Genomic DNA, 13,415 nt, shown 5'->3' with positions numbered 1-13,415 from the left:
CTATAAGTGCTTTTTCCTACCACCTTCCATTTTCCTGCTTCACCTTTGAATTCACAGTTTCCTAACTGAGATGGTATGGACTCCTCTGCTTCAAGTAGAAAAGTTTTTGGTAATGGACTTTCCCATCATCATGTTTTGGCATATCATTGTCACCAGCTGCTCCTCTTTTTTTCAGGCTGGACGGCAACTGGAAGCTGAGCAAGCCTACAAGTACACGATGAAGGTATGATATGCAGATGCCTCTGCTGTTTGTCTGCACTGTACTGAGGTTAAGAAACTGAGAGGAAGGTACTAGTTTAATTCAGAACTTTATAGCATTTTATGATGTGAATATTTTTCTAGAAGCTTTTCTTACCATCCTTCCCACTATCATAGGGCTCCTGGGTTTGTAGGAATAACCCACATATTAACATGGGGGATCTTTTTTTTTTTTTTTTTTTTTTTTGTAGTAAAGCAAACAAGAATTTATGGACTGCAGCAAAAACACACTTAGAATAGTGAAACAATGAAGGGCATAGAAGAAGCAACCACAGAGCCTAGGCTGGGCTGCCTTGGCTCACTGGGAAGTCAGAGAAAAGGGGGCCTTGGAGACAGGTTCAGGGAGTTAGCCCAGGACAAGCTGCTGCTGCTCATTGCTCCCCTGGTTGCAAGTCTCCAGTGGTCCCTTGAAGTTTAGGAGATACATGCCTATGGGGGAAGGAGGGAAGGAAGGAGATGGCATGGGCATGCTCCCTGGAGGAGAGTGCCCCATGGGGGATCTTTTTTTTTTTTTTTTTTTAGAGAATATGGGTAATGGAAAGACAGATTGCCAGAGAGTCAGTAGACCTGAATTATGGTCCTAGTTTTGCCATTACCATACTGTGTTAACCTCTCTAGGCCTCATTTCCTCAAGTATAAAATGAAGGTGTTAGTCTAGCTAGAGAGGGTCAACAAATTTTCCCTGTAAATGACAAACTAGGAAATACTTTAGGCTTTGTGGGCCAAACAGTCTCTATTGAAACTACTATACTCTGATTTGTAGTGAAAAAGCAGCCATAGACAATTCATAAACAAATGAACATGGGTATGTTTCAAATAAAACTTCTAAAATTTTATCGATTTCAGAGAGGGAGAGGGAGAAAGGGATAGAAACATCAATGATGAGAATCACTGACCAGCTGCCTCCTGCACGCCCCCTACTGGGGATCAAGCCCACAACCTGGGCATGTGCCCTTGACTGGAATCCAACCTGGTACCCTTCAGTCTGCAGGCTGACGCCTCTCCACTGAGCCAAAGCGGCTAGGGCTCAAATAAAACTTTATTTACAAAAACAGTGCTAGATTTGGCTCATGAGCAGTGGTCTGCCAACTCCCATCAGTTATGAATTATAAGCCACTTGAAAGACAGTGGCTTAAACAAATTAGGAGTTTTATTGTTCTCATCTAATGTAGAGTTCAGAACTGGTACCACAGCTCCACTGGTACCATCAGAGACCCACCCTCTTTTTACCTTTTTGCTCCAGCAACCATAGCAGACAGTTTCCATCCCTCAGAGGTGAAAGACAGCTACTGTAGCTCCAGCCACTATATCCATGTTTCAGGCACAATAAAAAACCAAATGGAGGGAAAGGACAAAGCTGTCATGCTAGTTATTTCACCTCCCTTTAATGCGCAATGATTTCAATTTTCATTTCATTGGCCCCATTGGTCATAAACACTTCCCTTGCAAGGGAAGCAGGAAATGTAGCTTTTTAGCTGGCAGCATTGCTACCCTGAAAAGTAATGAAGACTTTTTTAGTAAAGAAAGGAGATAGTAGGTAGGCAACTAGATGTCTCTACTACACATCTATCAGGGGTCCTCAAACTACGGCCCGCCGAGGACATTTATCCGGCCCACCGGGTGCCGCTGCCTGTCCTGCTTAGCAGCCGACTCGTCCCGGGCCCGCAGTGTGCATAGAAATTTGTTCTTAGTTTTTTTTAAAAAAACTATAGTCCGGCCCTCCAACGGTCTGAGGGACAGTGAACTGGCCCCCTGTTTAAAAAGTTTGAGGACCCCTGACTAAAATTAAATTCAGATCTATGTCTTTGATTCCTTTGTCACTTGCCAAATAGGAATAGTATACATTAGTCAAGGTATACTGGGTGATGTGAACCTTTTCAAAATAAACTTTATTAAAGTTCTTTTACAAAGAATGCAAACTGTGAATGTTCATACCACTTGAATGTTCATAGAGTGAAAATATCCATGTAACCAGCACAATGTTCTGAGGTCTTTTAATGGAATTACCATGAAATAGGGAATGTAGCCAAGTTCCATCCCAAGGAACTGTGTTCTTTAGCTATGGCCCTAGAAATCAGGGGTCTCCACATAGGTAAACCAGATATGACATGTGTCCCCTTCCTTCCTCTATTGCAGCTAAAATTGAAAGATGAGACTCTGATTGCAGAGATCCACATGTTACAGGAGACTGTTGGCTTTGGAAATCCATCTTTCTGACATCTGTCCAGCTAAAGAATTTTCTGTATGGGACTGTGAGCTTTTTTCCTTCCCAGAGAAATTAAATCCTGGATGCTTCACTATATGAGACCTGGGAATAAAGATAAGAGAATCTTTGCCACAAACAGAAACCCATTCATTTATTTCCACTGCTATCTTACTGGATTATCAAATGTTACTGGTTGGTCTTGTTGACAGTAAACTGGATGACAATAAAAAAATGAAAATAGATTCAAAATTCATCAGTGTGATTTTGGATTTAAGGTATACTGAAGTATATATAAGAATATAATTTTAAAAAGAATATAATTATATGTAATTAAGGTATAATGGGTGCATTATTAGGATAGGGTTTCTGATGAAAGTTAATCAGGATAACTCTTGTAGGAAGTCAACTGCTAAGGTCCCTGGCCAGGTTTACTTAATGGAACTTGGGAATTAAGGCATCAGTTTCTAAGGTGGAACTAACGAGAGAAAGCTATTTGGGGTCGCTGTATTAGGGCAAAGAGATTATTAGTTGTGGCCAGGACCTTTGGATCCAACGGTGAACAGAGACTCTAAATAGGGAGGTCTTTGTTGAAGGTGGAGGTAATAACTCCCTCTAACCACCGGTATCTTCATGTATCTAAAGCACAAGGGCTCCATGAAGAGTCCATTACCTTCTCATAGATGCAAAACTCACAAATGAGGTACTTATTCTAGGGCTAAAGATGACAAAGGAATCATACTTCACCCCTGTTCTGGATCAGCAACACTGCACAGCAAAACCAGGAAAAAAGGCTCCCCCTCCTTTATTTTTTGGAGAAGGTTCAGAGAATAGGAGGGAAGGTGAGAGGCATATTAGTAAACACAGAAGGGTAAACTCTACATTCATTTATAGTCCTTTTCTGGTCCGGTGTCACCTCACCGTCCCCCCACCAGTCTGTGACCTCCTACGAGCAGGAACAGCGCCCTTTCATCTTTGCGTTTTCGGGAGTGCGCCTGGGCCCTAACAGGTGCTCACAAAACGCTGGCTGGAAGGAAGGACCGGTGGGGCACTGTCGCGCTTCCCTTAGCCGCTCCTGGGTCCTCACAGCCTCCTCGCTCCACCGAGAACTCGCGTCAGCACGGCCAGGAGCGCCCGCAGGGGAGGGCCGCACTGACATCTGCTCCCCGCAAAAGGCAGCGCGCCAACTCGGCAGCCGGTTAAATGAGAACGTAGAGTCCACCGTGTTGCCTTATGGGAAATGTGGGAGCGGAAAGGGCTGGGCGAGTGGGCCATTCACTTCCGCCCCGCTAGAGGCGGTAGTGTGGGTCCTTGCGGGCGGCGGGGCGCTCCGAGGAGCCGTCAGTGGCGCTCGGGCCTCGGCGTGAGGGCTGCACCATGGTCCAGCTCAGTGAGTGATGGGCCCCGGGAGGCCTGCCGGCTGTCGCGGGCGCTGGGGGGCGTGTAGGACTCGGTGCAGCGGCGCCGTCCTAGGCGAGCTGGAGGCCGTCCGAACCGGAAATAGCCTCAGGGCCTTACGTTGGGTTCCCCCTCTCCCCGCCCGTTTTTCTCATTTAATTCCCCCTGAAACCGTTTGACAGAAGTAGCATTTTATAGGTGAGGCAGCTGCGGCCGCGACCTGGTCACAGAGCCAGTCAGTGGCAGGCCTGTGCCAAGTGGGTTGGGATTGAGGAGGAAGTTAATTCTGGCCAGAGTTCATGAGGAAGGTTTCACAAAGATGTTTCCTAAGCCAGGTTGCCAAGAATTGAGTAGAAGTAAGGATTTTCACTGGAGGAAGAGGATTGTTTCGTGTACCTAATTTTGCCCCTTTTGTGTCTTAACCACTTATTTCTCTACAGCTACTCTCCTCCACAAGACCTACCATGGAGGCCACTTAACCATCCGTCTTGCCCTGGGTGGCTGTACCAACCGGCCTTTCTACCGCATCGTGGCTGCTTACAACAAGTTCTCCAGGGATGGCCGTTTCGTGGAGCAGCTAGGCTCCTATGATCCACTGCCCAACACTCATGGAGAGAAACTCGTTGCTCTCAACCTGGAGCGGATCCGGCACTGGATCGGCTGTGGGGCCCACCTCTCTAAACCAGTGGAAAAGCTGCTGGGTAACTTAGCTCTAGCCTAACCAAGAGATTTTAACTTGAAGTCGATTACAGGATGATGAGAATAAATGATTTTCATTACCTTTGGGCTGCTCAGGACTTGAGTGACTTCTATGGACTCTTTTATGAGACTGAGATTTAATTCTAAAAATGGGAACTGTGTGTCTTGAAGGGCTGTCAGTTTATCTTTCTTGGTAAGGGAAATAGTGTTAGGAAGTAGGTAACATCTATTGTCTCCTTGCAGTAAGGAGTAGGTGGAAGAGGAAGACGGATTGGTAAGTGAGGAGCGTGTTTTCAGTCCATGCTCTAGGTCAGGTCTCTGTTAGACGGAATTCTGTGAGGCTGCATTCCCAGGGAGACATTGGCTTGCACTGTGTTGTAATGAATGAAAATCCTGTTGTTTTTAGGCCTCGCTGGTTTTTTCCCTCTGCATCCCATGATGATCACAAATGCTGAGAGGCTTCGACGGAAACGGGCGCGTGAAATCCTCTTAGCATCTCAGAAAACAGAGACAGAGGCTACAGAAACAGAAGCAAGCTGACTTCAGTGAGCAGAGCAGCAAGAACAAGGTCAAAGTCTTCTTAAAACACTTGTGCAGAGTTCTTTTATTAGATTTAGTGGTCAATAAATGGAGTTTTCCATGTCATCCATGTTCTGGCCTGGCCTGAGCGGGGTCCACGGAGAGATTTGTCTTGTGTGACACAGGGCTACTAATTCACTTTCTCAGCCTTCGTCTGGGGAAACACAGTGGCTGTGGAGTGGGTTGGGCTTTTGGGTTGGACAGCTTTACAGTCTGCTGCCTTCCAAAACTCGCCTGTTTCAAAGTCCCCACCCAACATGTCCATGGCGCCAGTTTAATATTGACAGAGCTAAGATGTAGACTGCAGTCTGCCTACTTGGGGAGCCCTTTCCAGTACATGTTGTTTGTAGTGGGGTGGGGTGGGGGAATAAGCAAGGATGAGGGGCTTTTCAAGTGTCTACTTAAAAAGTCAGTGATAGAATCAGGTTTAGGGATCATGTGCCAAAAAACCCCACAAAATATTACTTTATCTGCTCCACCCTAAACAACCTCAGGATTCTACAACCACAAGCATGGATTAGATGGTTTTAGTGCACATGCTAGATAATGAAGATTTCAAATTCTAGCACAAGAGTAGGATGTAGGAGATTTATAGAGATTTGTAAGCCCTAAGAATATACCAACTAATTTTATCCTCTGGATTTTATATTCTGAGGACAACAGCCACCTCAAATTGTGGGGTCATCAGTCTCCCCAGGATTGTTACTGTTGACCTCCACTTGCTTTGAGGAGGATACGTGGAAGGCAGAGCAAACAGAGAGGAATTGACTGTTCCTGGGTTTGATCTTGGACATGGGAAAGAGAAATGATTTGAAAATGATAGGAACTCTGGAAGTTTAAAAGATACCCTGGAGAGTTTGATGGGAGAAGCTTTAATTGATAGTGCAGAAGAGAATGTGATTTTGCAAAGTATTGATCAGTGAAGGGAACTGTGAAATGGGTTAAGGTCAGGTATTTATTTTTAGCTACCGAGTTTGTCACCTCATGTGTCCACTTTGTGCCCTTGTCTGTTCTTTGTCTACGAACTATACACATATTTCCTGTGTGAGTATCCGCTCCCTGATTTCCAGTTTTCTCTAGCCCTAGCCTTGCTTTGGATCTCCAGGCCCATATTTCTCACCATGTCCTAGATGATTGCATCAGCCTATCTTGCTACCATCTTCAAATCTAAAATACTCAAAATCATCTCTGCACTTTAGAAAGCATTAAACAACAACAAAAAAACCACCTTTGCTTCAGCAGCTTGTATTTTTATTATGATGAGGGTTTGGGTCATGTTATCTCCACCAAAGTGGAAGTGATTCAGGAGCTGGAGGGTTAGTGGGAATGATTCTGGAAGTCCTGTCAGATAAATAATTTTTTAAAGAGGTCTTTCGTGCCTTTTGTTTAATGTAGACTTTTTTTCTTGCAGGGTCTAGGGAAGTACCTACCCTGTAGGCTGCAAAATTATTTGGGCCTTAGAGCTCTATGTACTGTCAGTATCGTCTTTGAAAAAATGATTGTTCGTTGAAAAAAATACATATATATGAACCATGTGAAATTGCGAAATGCCGATGCTGTGCTTTTTTTTTTTTTTTTTTTTGCTAAAAACAAACAAACAAAACAGCGTATAGGTTCAACCTAATATGGACTTTCACATATAGAAAGATTCCGCGATGGGACGTGGGGAGAAGATAAGTGCCAGGTTTCTAGAGTAAGAGGAGGGGCGTCGCGGAGGAGAGGGCGTGGCGGCTCGCGGGTTACTTCCGCTTACGCCTGCTCAACTACGCCCCAAGGCAGGTCGACGCTAGGCTTTCCACGCCCCATTTTACAGCCGCCGTAAAGTGCGGCGTCGTGACCACGCCCTTTCCCGCGGCTCTTATGACGCAGGCGCCCTGGGCTTTTTGCGCGGGAAAAGGCAGCAATTCGGAACTAGCCGGTGCTGCTGGGACCCACTGTTTTCGCGGAGTCCGCTCCCGGCCCCGCGCCTCTACCGGCCATGGGGCTGCTGGAGCAGTGCGAGCAGGTGTTCGGTACCGCCGACCTTTACCGAGTGCTGGGTGTGCGGCGCGAGGCCTCGGACGGCGAGGTCCGACGCGGCTACCACAAGGTGTCCCTGCAAGTGCACCCGGACCGGGTGGGCGAGGACGACAAGGAGGGTGCCACCCGCCGCTTCCAGGTGCGCGAATCCCTGCCCCACCGGACGCCCGGGCTTCTGTGGTCTAATGGCTGGCTGGCCCCTTCCGGTAAATGCCCGGAGCCCGGCCTGGCGTTTTCTAATCTGTTTCTCGCCGCGCAGCAGTGAAAGGGGCAAGGGTGACTTTTGAATGCTCTTTCCCCTCAGATCCTCGGGAAAGTCTACTCCGTTCTGAGCGACAAGGAGCAGAGAGCAGTGTACGATGAGCAGGGGACAGTGGACGAGGACTCTGATGTGCTCAACCAAGATCGGGACTGGGAAACCTATTGGAGGTTACTCTTTAAAAAGGTAGAAATAAAATTAAAAGGTAGAAGACTCTGGAAACTTTCGCGACGGTTCCTATTATTTACTCAACAAATGTTTATTGAATGACTGAGGCATTGAATTTTGTGTGTGAAGAAAGGGGAATTTGTTTGGCCTTAATATAGGCACACACACAGGCATTCCCCAGGAGATGTATGCTGTACCTCTGATGAAGAACAAACGTATTTAACCCCGCTGGGTTGAACCATGGGTACTTACTTCTCTATGTACACATGCACTCTTATTGAAATGGGTCTTTAATTACCTGTTGATGTAGAGTGTTGTAGTAAAAAGGGGGATAATTTTACAAGATGTGCCTTATTTTACATATCCAAATGTAAGTCCTGGATGTTTCTCTGGATCCCTTCCCACCATTGGAAACTTCATTTAAAATGTCCTGGTCCATAATTTAGTAGTTGTGAAGGTTGGAGTAGGGAGAACTCTGGAAAAGCTTCGGCAGAGAAAATTTTTTGTTCCTTGCAACTATTTCAACTCAAGCAACTGTTGTATTTTGGGAGAAACATTTCAACACCTAAATTTAGCTTTCCTAGAATATCTTTTAAAATAATGTTCTCAAAGTTAAAGCACATGTTTCTTATTTGTTTAGATATCTCTAGAAGACATTCAAGCTTTTGAAAAGACATACAAAGGTTCTGAAGAAGAGCTGGCTGATATTAAACAGGCCTATCTGGACTTCAAAGGGGACATGGGTCAGATCATGGAGTCTGTGCTGTGCGTGCAGTACACAGAGGAACCCAGGATAAGGAACATCATTCAGCAAGCCATCGATGCTGGAGAAGTCCCATCCTATAAGGCCTTTGTCAAAGAATCGAAGCAAAAGATGAATGCTAGGAAAAGGAGGGTAAGACTTGGAATGCTATTTATTATTTATATCTTGACTGCTTCCAAAAAGAATTTGAAGGTATTTACAGTAATTGAAATATAGACAAAACTGTGAAATAAGGATAAGGACTAACTTGCTATGTAGTTCTCATCTAATAAAATGAGCATATCAGTTCATCGGGAAAAACTTGTTTTCCCTGGTATGTTGTGCTCCAGAGGATTTTACTACTGATTATTTACATAATATCATCTTGAAATATTCGTCATATGGGCCGATTCTTGTACCTTTGCTGAGGCATTTCTCAGTAGTGAGGTTCAGATACATAGGCTACACAGTGGTTCTCAGTTAAGGGGTGAGGGAGAGGGCAACAGAAACTCTTTTAAAAAGAAAATACTGTGTCTTCTTAATACAAATACCTTTGCTCTTGCCCAGATTGATTTGTGATTTGGACCCTGAATATACATTTAAAAAAAACTAGTTTACTTTTTAAATTCCAAATTTACTTTGAGAAGCACTTTTTGGAGTATCAGGGATAGAGTTGGTGGAGGTAGGGATGATGGCAGGGGAAAGGAACTCAAGGACAGCTGGGATTCTGGGAGGGCGTAGATTCAAAGTTGCAAACATCTGTGCCTCTGGTCTGGGGAAAAACCAGACTGGTACCTAAGTAACCATTGCTTCAACTTGGCTTTCATAATGGGAAGCTCCATGGAGAATATACAGTGTAAGAGGCAGACACTGCCCTTATTTTGTATTGCTGAATTGGGGGTGAATGTAGGTCTGCAGCTTTTAGATACAAGATGACAAACTGAAGTATGTTGAGAATTGGAATGTGTATCAAGAGCTATCATTTTGACTCATAGGGTACCTTTGTTTAGACTCAAGCAGTTTAAGTTGGTTGATTATTTTCTCAGGTGAAACTTAGCACAGAAGTATCTAGTAGTAGGATATTAGCTTGAGAAACTTCTCTAGAGTATTGTGAGGAGGGGTTGGCAGTTTTGAGAGTGATTCCAGCGAACTTGGAAAGGGGGATACAATATCAAAAGAAGTTGGATAAAAAGACTGAAAGTAGATAGTGGAAACTGTCTCTTTATTGGAATAACAAGGTCCTAATGTATCATCATTCCCACTCTTAATAGTATTTATTACTATTTTAAAAATTCACTGGGGTTGGGACCTCTTTAATAGTTTTAGCTGTTGCCCTGAAGGGAAAAAAACAACTTATTAACCTTTACCAAGGGATTCTAGTGGTATTTTAGAATCAGTGCCCTAGTAAATATTGGCCAAAAAAAAGGTGGCTTTGAAATCAGGTAAAGAAAAGTTAAAACTGAATTTGTTAGCGTTTATTCTGACTACTTGGGAAATTTTAAACTAGGGTTGCTTTCAAAGCTGCCACCAGTCACATGTAGTAAATTGGGTTTCCAGAGGAAGAATCTGAGGTGCCTTTATCCTGGCAGAATTTTTGAGGACATCCTTGGTTAAGCTCTCCATGCATTTTGTTTTCCTTCTATCACCACATGGTTATTAATACCAAACTACTTGCTACTCCTAACAAATAGAAATGGGGAATACTCAGAAATGCTTACTGGAATCAGAGGATATACCGCTTGCTCTCAGCAATTTTGCCTTTTAATGAATGCCATATTTATGTAATTTTATTCTAAATCATCCTCAAATTGAAAGGATCTTATAAATTTGCTTTTGGCAAAGAGGGTATATTTTTAGGATGCCATGGAGTCACATGTGAATATCTGTTTTAGGCCCAGGAAGAGGCTAAAGAAGCAGAAATGAGCAGGAAGGAGTTAGGACTTGATGAAGAAGATAATTTGAAAGCACTCATTCAGGTAAACTTGGCAGGCTGTCTGTGAAGGTTGCCGCCATTTCTTTTATGTTCTTATACTGATTCCTACAGCTATTTTAGAACATGTATAGTGTTGTGTTTTGTTTTTTCTTTTAAGACATAATTCATATGTCATATTCACCTTTTAAAGTGTACAATTCAATGGTTTTCAGTATACTCATCAAGTTGTACAACCATCAGCACTATCTGATTCCAGAATATTTCATCACCCCAAAAAGAAACTTTACCCATTAGCAGTCACTCCTTATTCTTCCTTCCCACCACTAAGTACTTTTGTCTCTTTCAATAGTCTTGTGTTTTGAAAGCTTGTGTTTTAACTCTCAAACAGAACAGACAAAAGGATCGGCAAAAAGAAATGGACAATTTTCTGGCTCAGATGGAAGCAAAGTACTGCAAACCTTCCAAAGGAGGAGGGGGAAAAACAGCTCTCAAGAAAGAAAAGAAATAATGGAATTTTCAAAGGTCATTAGAGATTAATTAGTGCCATTGTAGGAAAGGTAAAGTCAAGATTTGAAGACAAAAGTCAATTCAACCCTTGAGAAAATTTTTTTTCCACCTAAACTGTTCAGATTGAGTATGTAAACCAGAGTCTTTCAACCTGATCTTATATCCTAGAAATCCCCTGACATTCTGTGAAGTCCAGTCCTCCTATGAAGAAATTTGGTGATGGTCATTGAGGAAAGAGGGGGAGGTTGGTATACTTCTGACAGCCCTTGCTTCTGTGGATCTTTTGTACCAGGAACTTTACCTAGAATGTGGATCTGTTCATACCTCCTTTACCAGCGGTCATTTTGCCACAAGAGTGAGCTGCAGAGTATTCAGAGCGACGTGTGTGTTTATTAGAACAAGTACGCTACCTGGCTAGAATGTCTTCAGAACACTTGCTGGACATGGTCTTCCAAAACCTTGACAGTTTGCTTTCAGTCTTAAAACTCTTGAATAGATCCTCTCTTTTTGTTTTGTTTTTTTACTCAAACAGGTTTTGTACTCTTTGCTTCAAGTTTAGGAGAAACAGATGTTCACATTACTTCAAGCATCTTTGTAAGACTTAATACATGATTAAACTAAACAAGTAAAAAATGACTTAAATTTTTAATGATCACTGGGATATTACTGCTGAACGTCCTTGGGTAGGTCACTAAGCTTGTCTGAACTTGTTTTCTCATCTATGAAAGGGCGAGGGAGTTGGGGTAAACGACTTCTTAGAGGCTTCCCTGACTTAACGCTAACTCTGAAAGGCAAACCTTCAGTGGTTTGTTTTCATGCACTTGTGGTATTGATTTGTGAGAATAGTACAGAGATTTTCACATATTTAGTCAAATTGTATGTATTCATTAGAAGATGTGGAAGTTTTTAAGGGACTGTTCAACTCAAAATCTCTGATTTTAGACTAATATATTCAATGCCATATGCCTGAAACAAGCCTGGTACCTTTATGTATCATGATTTATCAGCGATATAAGCACATGACATGTTTTCAGTTTGTGATTATAAACAAGGTTAAAAAATACTCTTTAATTGTATTAAAATATAATTTACTGCAGATTGTTTGAAGCATCTTTCTTCATATAATAGCATTAGAACACTTCGATATAAAAAAATTACCCCAATTTATGATCACTTGAATTTATCCCTCTGAAGATTAACAATAAGATCAAAAAACGGTATGATCATCAAAACTAAAGTTCAATAAAATTTAAATAAAATAAATTTAAGCCATAGTTAAAACCATTGCTGCATTCATGAGTACACTCAGGAAAAGGTCCGTGGTAAAATGAGAAGAATGCCGAAGTTCTCTACTTCTGCTCTTAGGATATGTTGATACTGGAATAATCGCCAGGTGTCTGAAATTTTAGGGAATTGTGTCTTGCTGGCTCACTAACAGAAAGATTCTATACATTTTTTAATTGACTTTTTGAGCTACAGGAGGAAATCTGGCAAGTTGAGTTTAATATTTGGGAAAAAATGTGACCACTAAATTACTTTAAGAAACATAACCTGATATTAAGCAGGCATTGTGAAGTTGAGCTGTCCTATCTGAAAAAAGTAATATGCATTACGATTTATTACATATGCTACTTTACACTAGTGTTCAACATTTTTGTTTTTAATTAACCCTTCCATATCTTTCTGCTATGGGATTGGACATGTAAAGAGAAAGCTTTAGGAATGACATCTGTTTGATGAGTAGCTCAAATTTTTGTCAGTCCTGTCTCCTAAAAATGATACAAAACTGAGTACAACTCTCCAGAAATTAATGTAAGCAGTATCCCAATGCCAGTGACAGCTTAATGGTATCAATCATTTGCTGTTTTCAATGTATGTGTAGTTGCAGAGAATCCTATAATAATTGAACTGTTCATTGTTAACAGACAACATGAGCAGTGATTTGGGAGTAGTTATTCTTTTTGGGTACAAAACTTTACTGTCTAGTGGAATAGTTTAACTTAATGCTGAAAGAAGACAGTAATATGGGATAGAAATAGTACCCATATAATCTTTGGCAGATACTATGTTTTCTCAGTCAGTTTTACCAAAATAACTCTTCATGAAGATAGCTTCAAGTTGTCTCTTGTAAACAAACTGCATCACACGATGAGTGAACAGTGATTTATGAAGTCTTCCCACGTGTTCCCTGTAGCCTGAAAGAGGTTCTTCTCATTTGCTCTAAGGTCCCTGCCTGGTTCTAGAGACTGGTCCACTTCTGTTTTGAGTTTTTGTAGACCCATGTGATTGAGAACCTGTCAGACAAAGAGGACATCATAGAGTAACATTAGTAGACATTCTAGATTTGGTAAGCTCAAATTCATACCTAAGGGCTTTGTTGCTCTAATAATCAGCTGGGATTTAAATTGGAGACGGGGAACAAGTAGTATAGTATATATTTATCAAGGCAATAAAAACCTTGCATATTTTATGGAAAAACAAAAATCTGTACTAAGATATGAAAGCAGTAACAGTTTTCGAGAGGAGTCCACTAATTGAAAAAGACTAAAATGTGTTTCATTTAAGTAAATGTTATACTAGTTACACCTGACCATCAGCATGGCTGAATGTAATAACTTAGCTCAAAGGCAGGATTGCTTCTCTATGATGA

At 42.1% G+C, this 13,415-nt stretch overlaps 4 protein-coding genes across 7 annotated transcripts in view; 3 read left to right on the top strand and 1 right to left on the bottom strand.

The window, feature by feature from the left end:
• Nucleotides 1-2,716, top strand: part of CFAP70 (cilia and flagella associated protein 70) — a gene marked incomplete at its 5' end in the record, with an annotated part of 105,526 nt that extends 102,810 nt beyond the window's left edge. Inside the window, 2 exon segments of the mRNA XM_080642132.1 lie at nt 176-223; nt 2,395-2,716. Of these exon segments, the coding sequence (XP_080498258.1) occupies nt 176-223; nt 2,395-2,475 (129 nt within the window). The 3' untranslated portion in view covers nt 2,476-2,716.
• A 989-nt stretch (nt 2,717-3,705) lies between these two features.
• On the top strand, nt 3,706-7,565 carry MRPS16 (mitochondrial ribosomal protein S16). Of its 2 annotated transcripts, XM_080642131.1 has the most exons (4): nt 3,713-3,851; nt 4,300-4,560; nt 4,965-5,126; nt 7,461-7,565. In XM_080642131.1, exons 1-3 carry the CDS (start codon nt 3,839-3,841, stop codon nt 5,096-5,098), a joined length of 408 nt encoding a protein of 135 aa, XP_080498257.1. In that variant the 5' UTR covers nt 3,713-3,838; the 3' UTR covers nt 5,099-5,126; nt 7,461-7,565. The 2 variants fall into 2 exon arrangements, with proteins under 2 accessions (XP_080498256.1, XP_080498257.1); XM_080642130.1 differs by lacking the exon at nt 7,461-7,565 and having other exon boundaries at nt 3,706-3,851; nt 4,965-5,203.
• On the top strand, nt 6,910-11,861 carry DNAJC9 (DnaJ heat shock protein family (Hsp40) member C9). Of its 2 annotated transcripts, XM_080642129.1 has the most exons (6): nt 6,910-7,295; nt 7,461-7,601; nt 8,224-8,478; nt 10,218-10,301; nt 10,647-10,815; nt 10,934-11,861. In XM_080642129.1, exons 1-5 carry the CDS (start codon nt 7,116-7,118, stop codon nt 10,764-10,766), a joined length of 780 nt encoding a protein of 259 aa, XP_080498255.1. In that variant the 5' UTR covers nt 6,910-7,115; the 3' UTR covers nt 10,767-10,815; nt 10,934-11,861. The 2 variants fall into 2 exon arrangements, with proteins under 2 accessions (XP_080498255.1, XP_080498254.1); XM_080642128.1 differs by having other exon boundaries at nt 10,647-11,861.
• FAM149B1 (family with sequence similarity 149 member B1) overlaps nt 11,810-13,415 on the bottom strand; it is a 53,915-nt gene continuing 52,309 nt past the window's right edge. Inside the window, exon 14 of one of the 2 annotated variants that reach the window (XM_080642111.1) lies at nt 11,810-13,059. In XM_080642111.1, the coding sequence (XP_080498237.1) occupies nt 12,986-13,059 (74 nt within the window). In that variant the 3' untranslated portion in view covers nt 11,810-12,985. The remainder of the gene's footprint in view (nt 13,060-13,415) is intronic. The other variant, XM_080642110.1, reaches the window with a different exon arrangement.

This window comes from Plecotus auritus (genome assembly GCF_963455305.1).
Source record: "Plecotus auritus genome assembly, chromosome: 9".
Lineage (NCBI taxonomy): Eukaryota > Metazoa > Chordata > Mammalia > Chiroptera > Vespertilionidae > Plecotus > Plecotus auritus.
This window is presented reverse-complemented; position numbering and strand designations above follow the sequence as displayed.

Excerpts from the sequence above, each read along its gene's own strand:
- MRPS16 (XM_080642131.1), top strand. Across the intron at positions 4,561-4,964 it reads ACCAGTGGAAAAGCTGCTGG|GCCTCGCTGGTTTTTTCCCT; the intron begins GTAACTTAGCTC and ends TGTTGTTTTTAG.
- DNAJC9 (XM_080642129.1), top strand. The coding sequence starts at position 7,116 with ATGGGGCTGCTGGAGCAGTGCGAGCAGGTGTTCGGTACCGCCGACCTT. Across the intron at positions 7,296-7,460 it reads GTGCCACCCGCCGCTTCCAG|ATCCTCGGGAAAGTCTACTC; the intron begins GTGCGCGAATCC and ends CTTTCCCCTCAG. Across the intron at positions 7,602-8,223 it reads GGAGGTTACTCTTTAAAAAG|ATATCTCTAGAAGACATTCA; the intron begins GTAGAAATAAAA and ends TTATTTGTTTAG.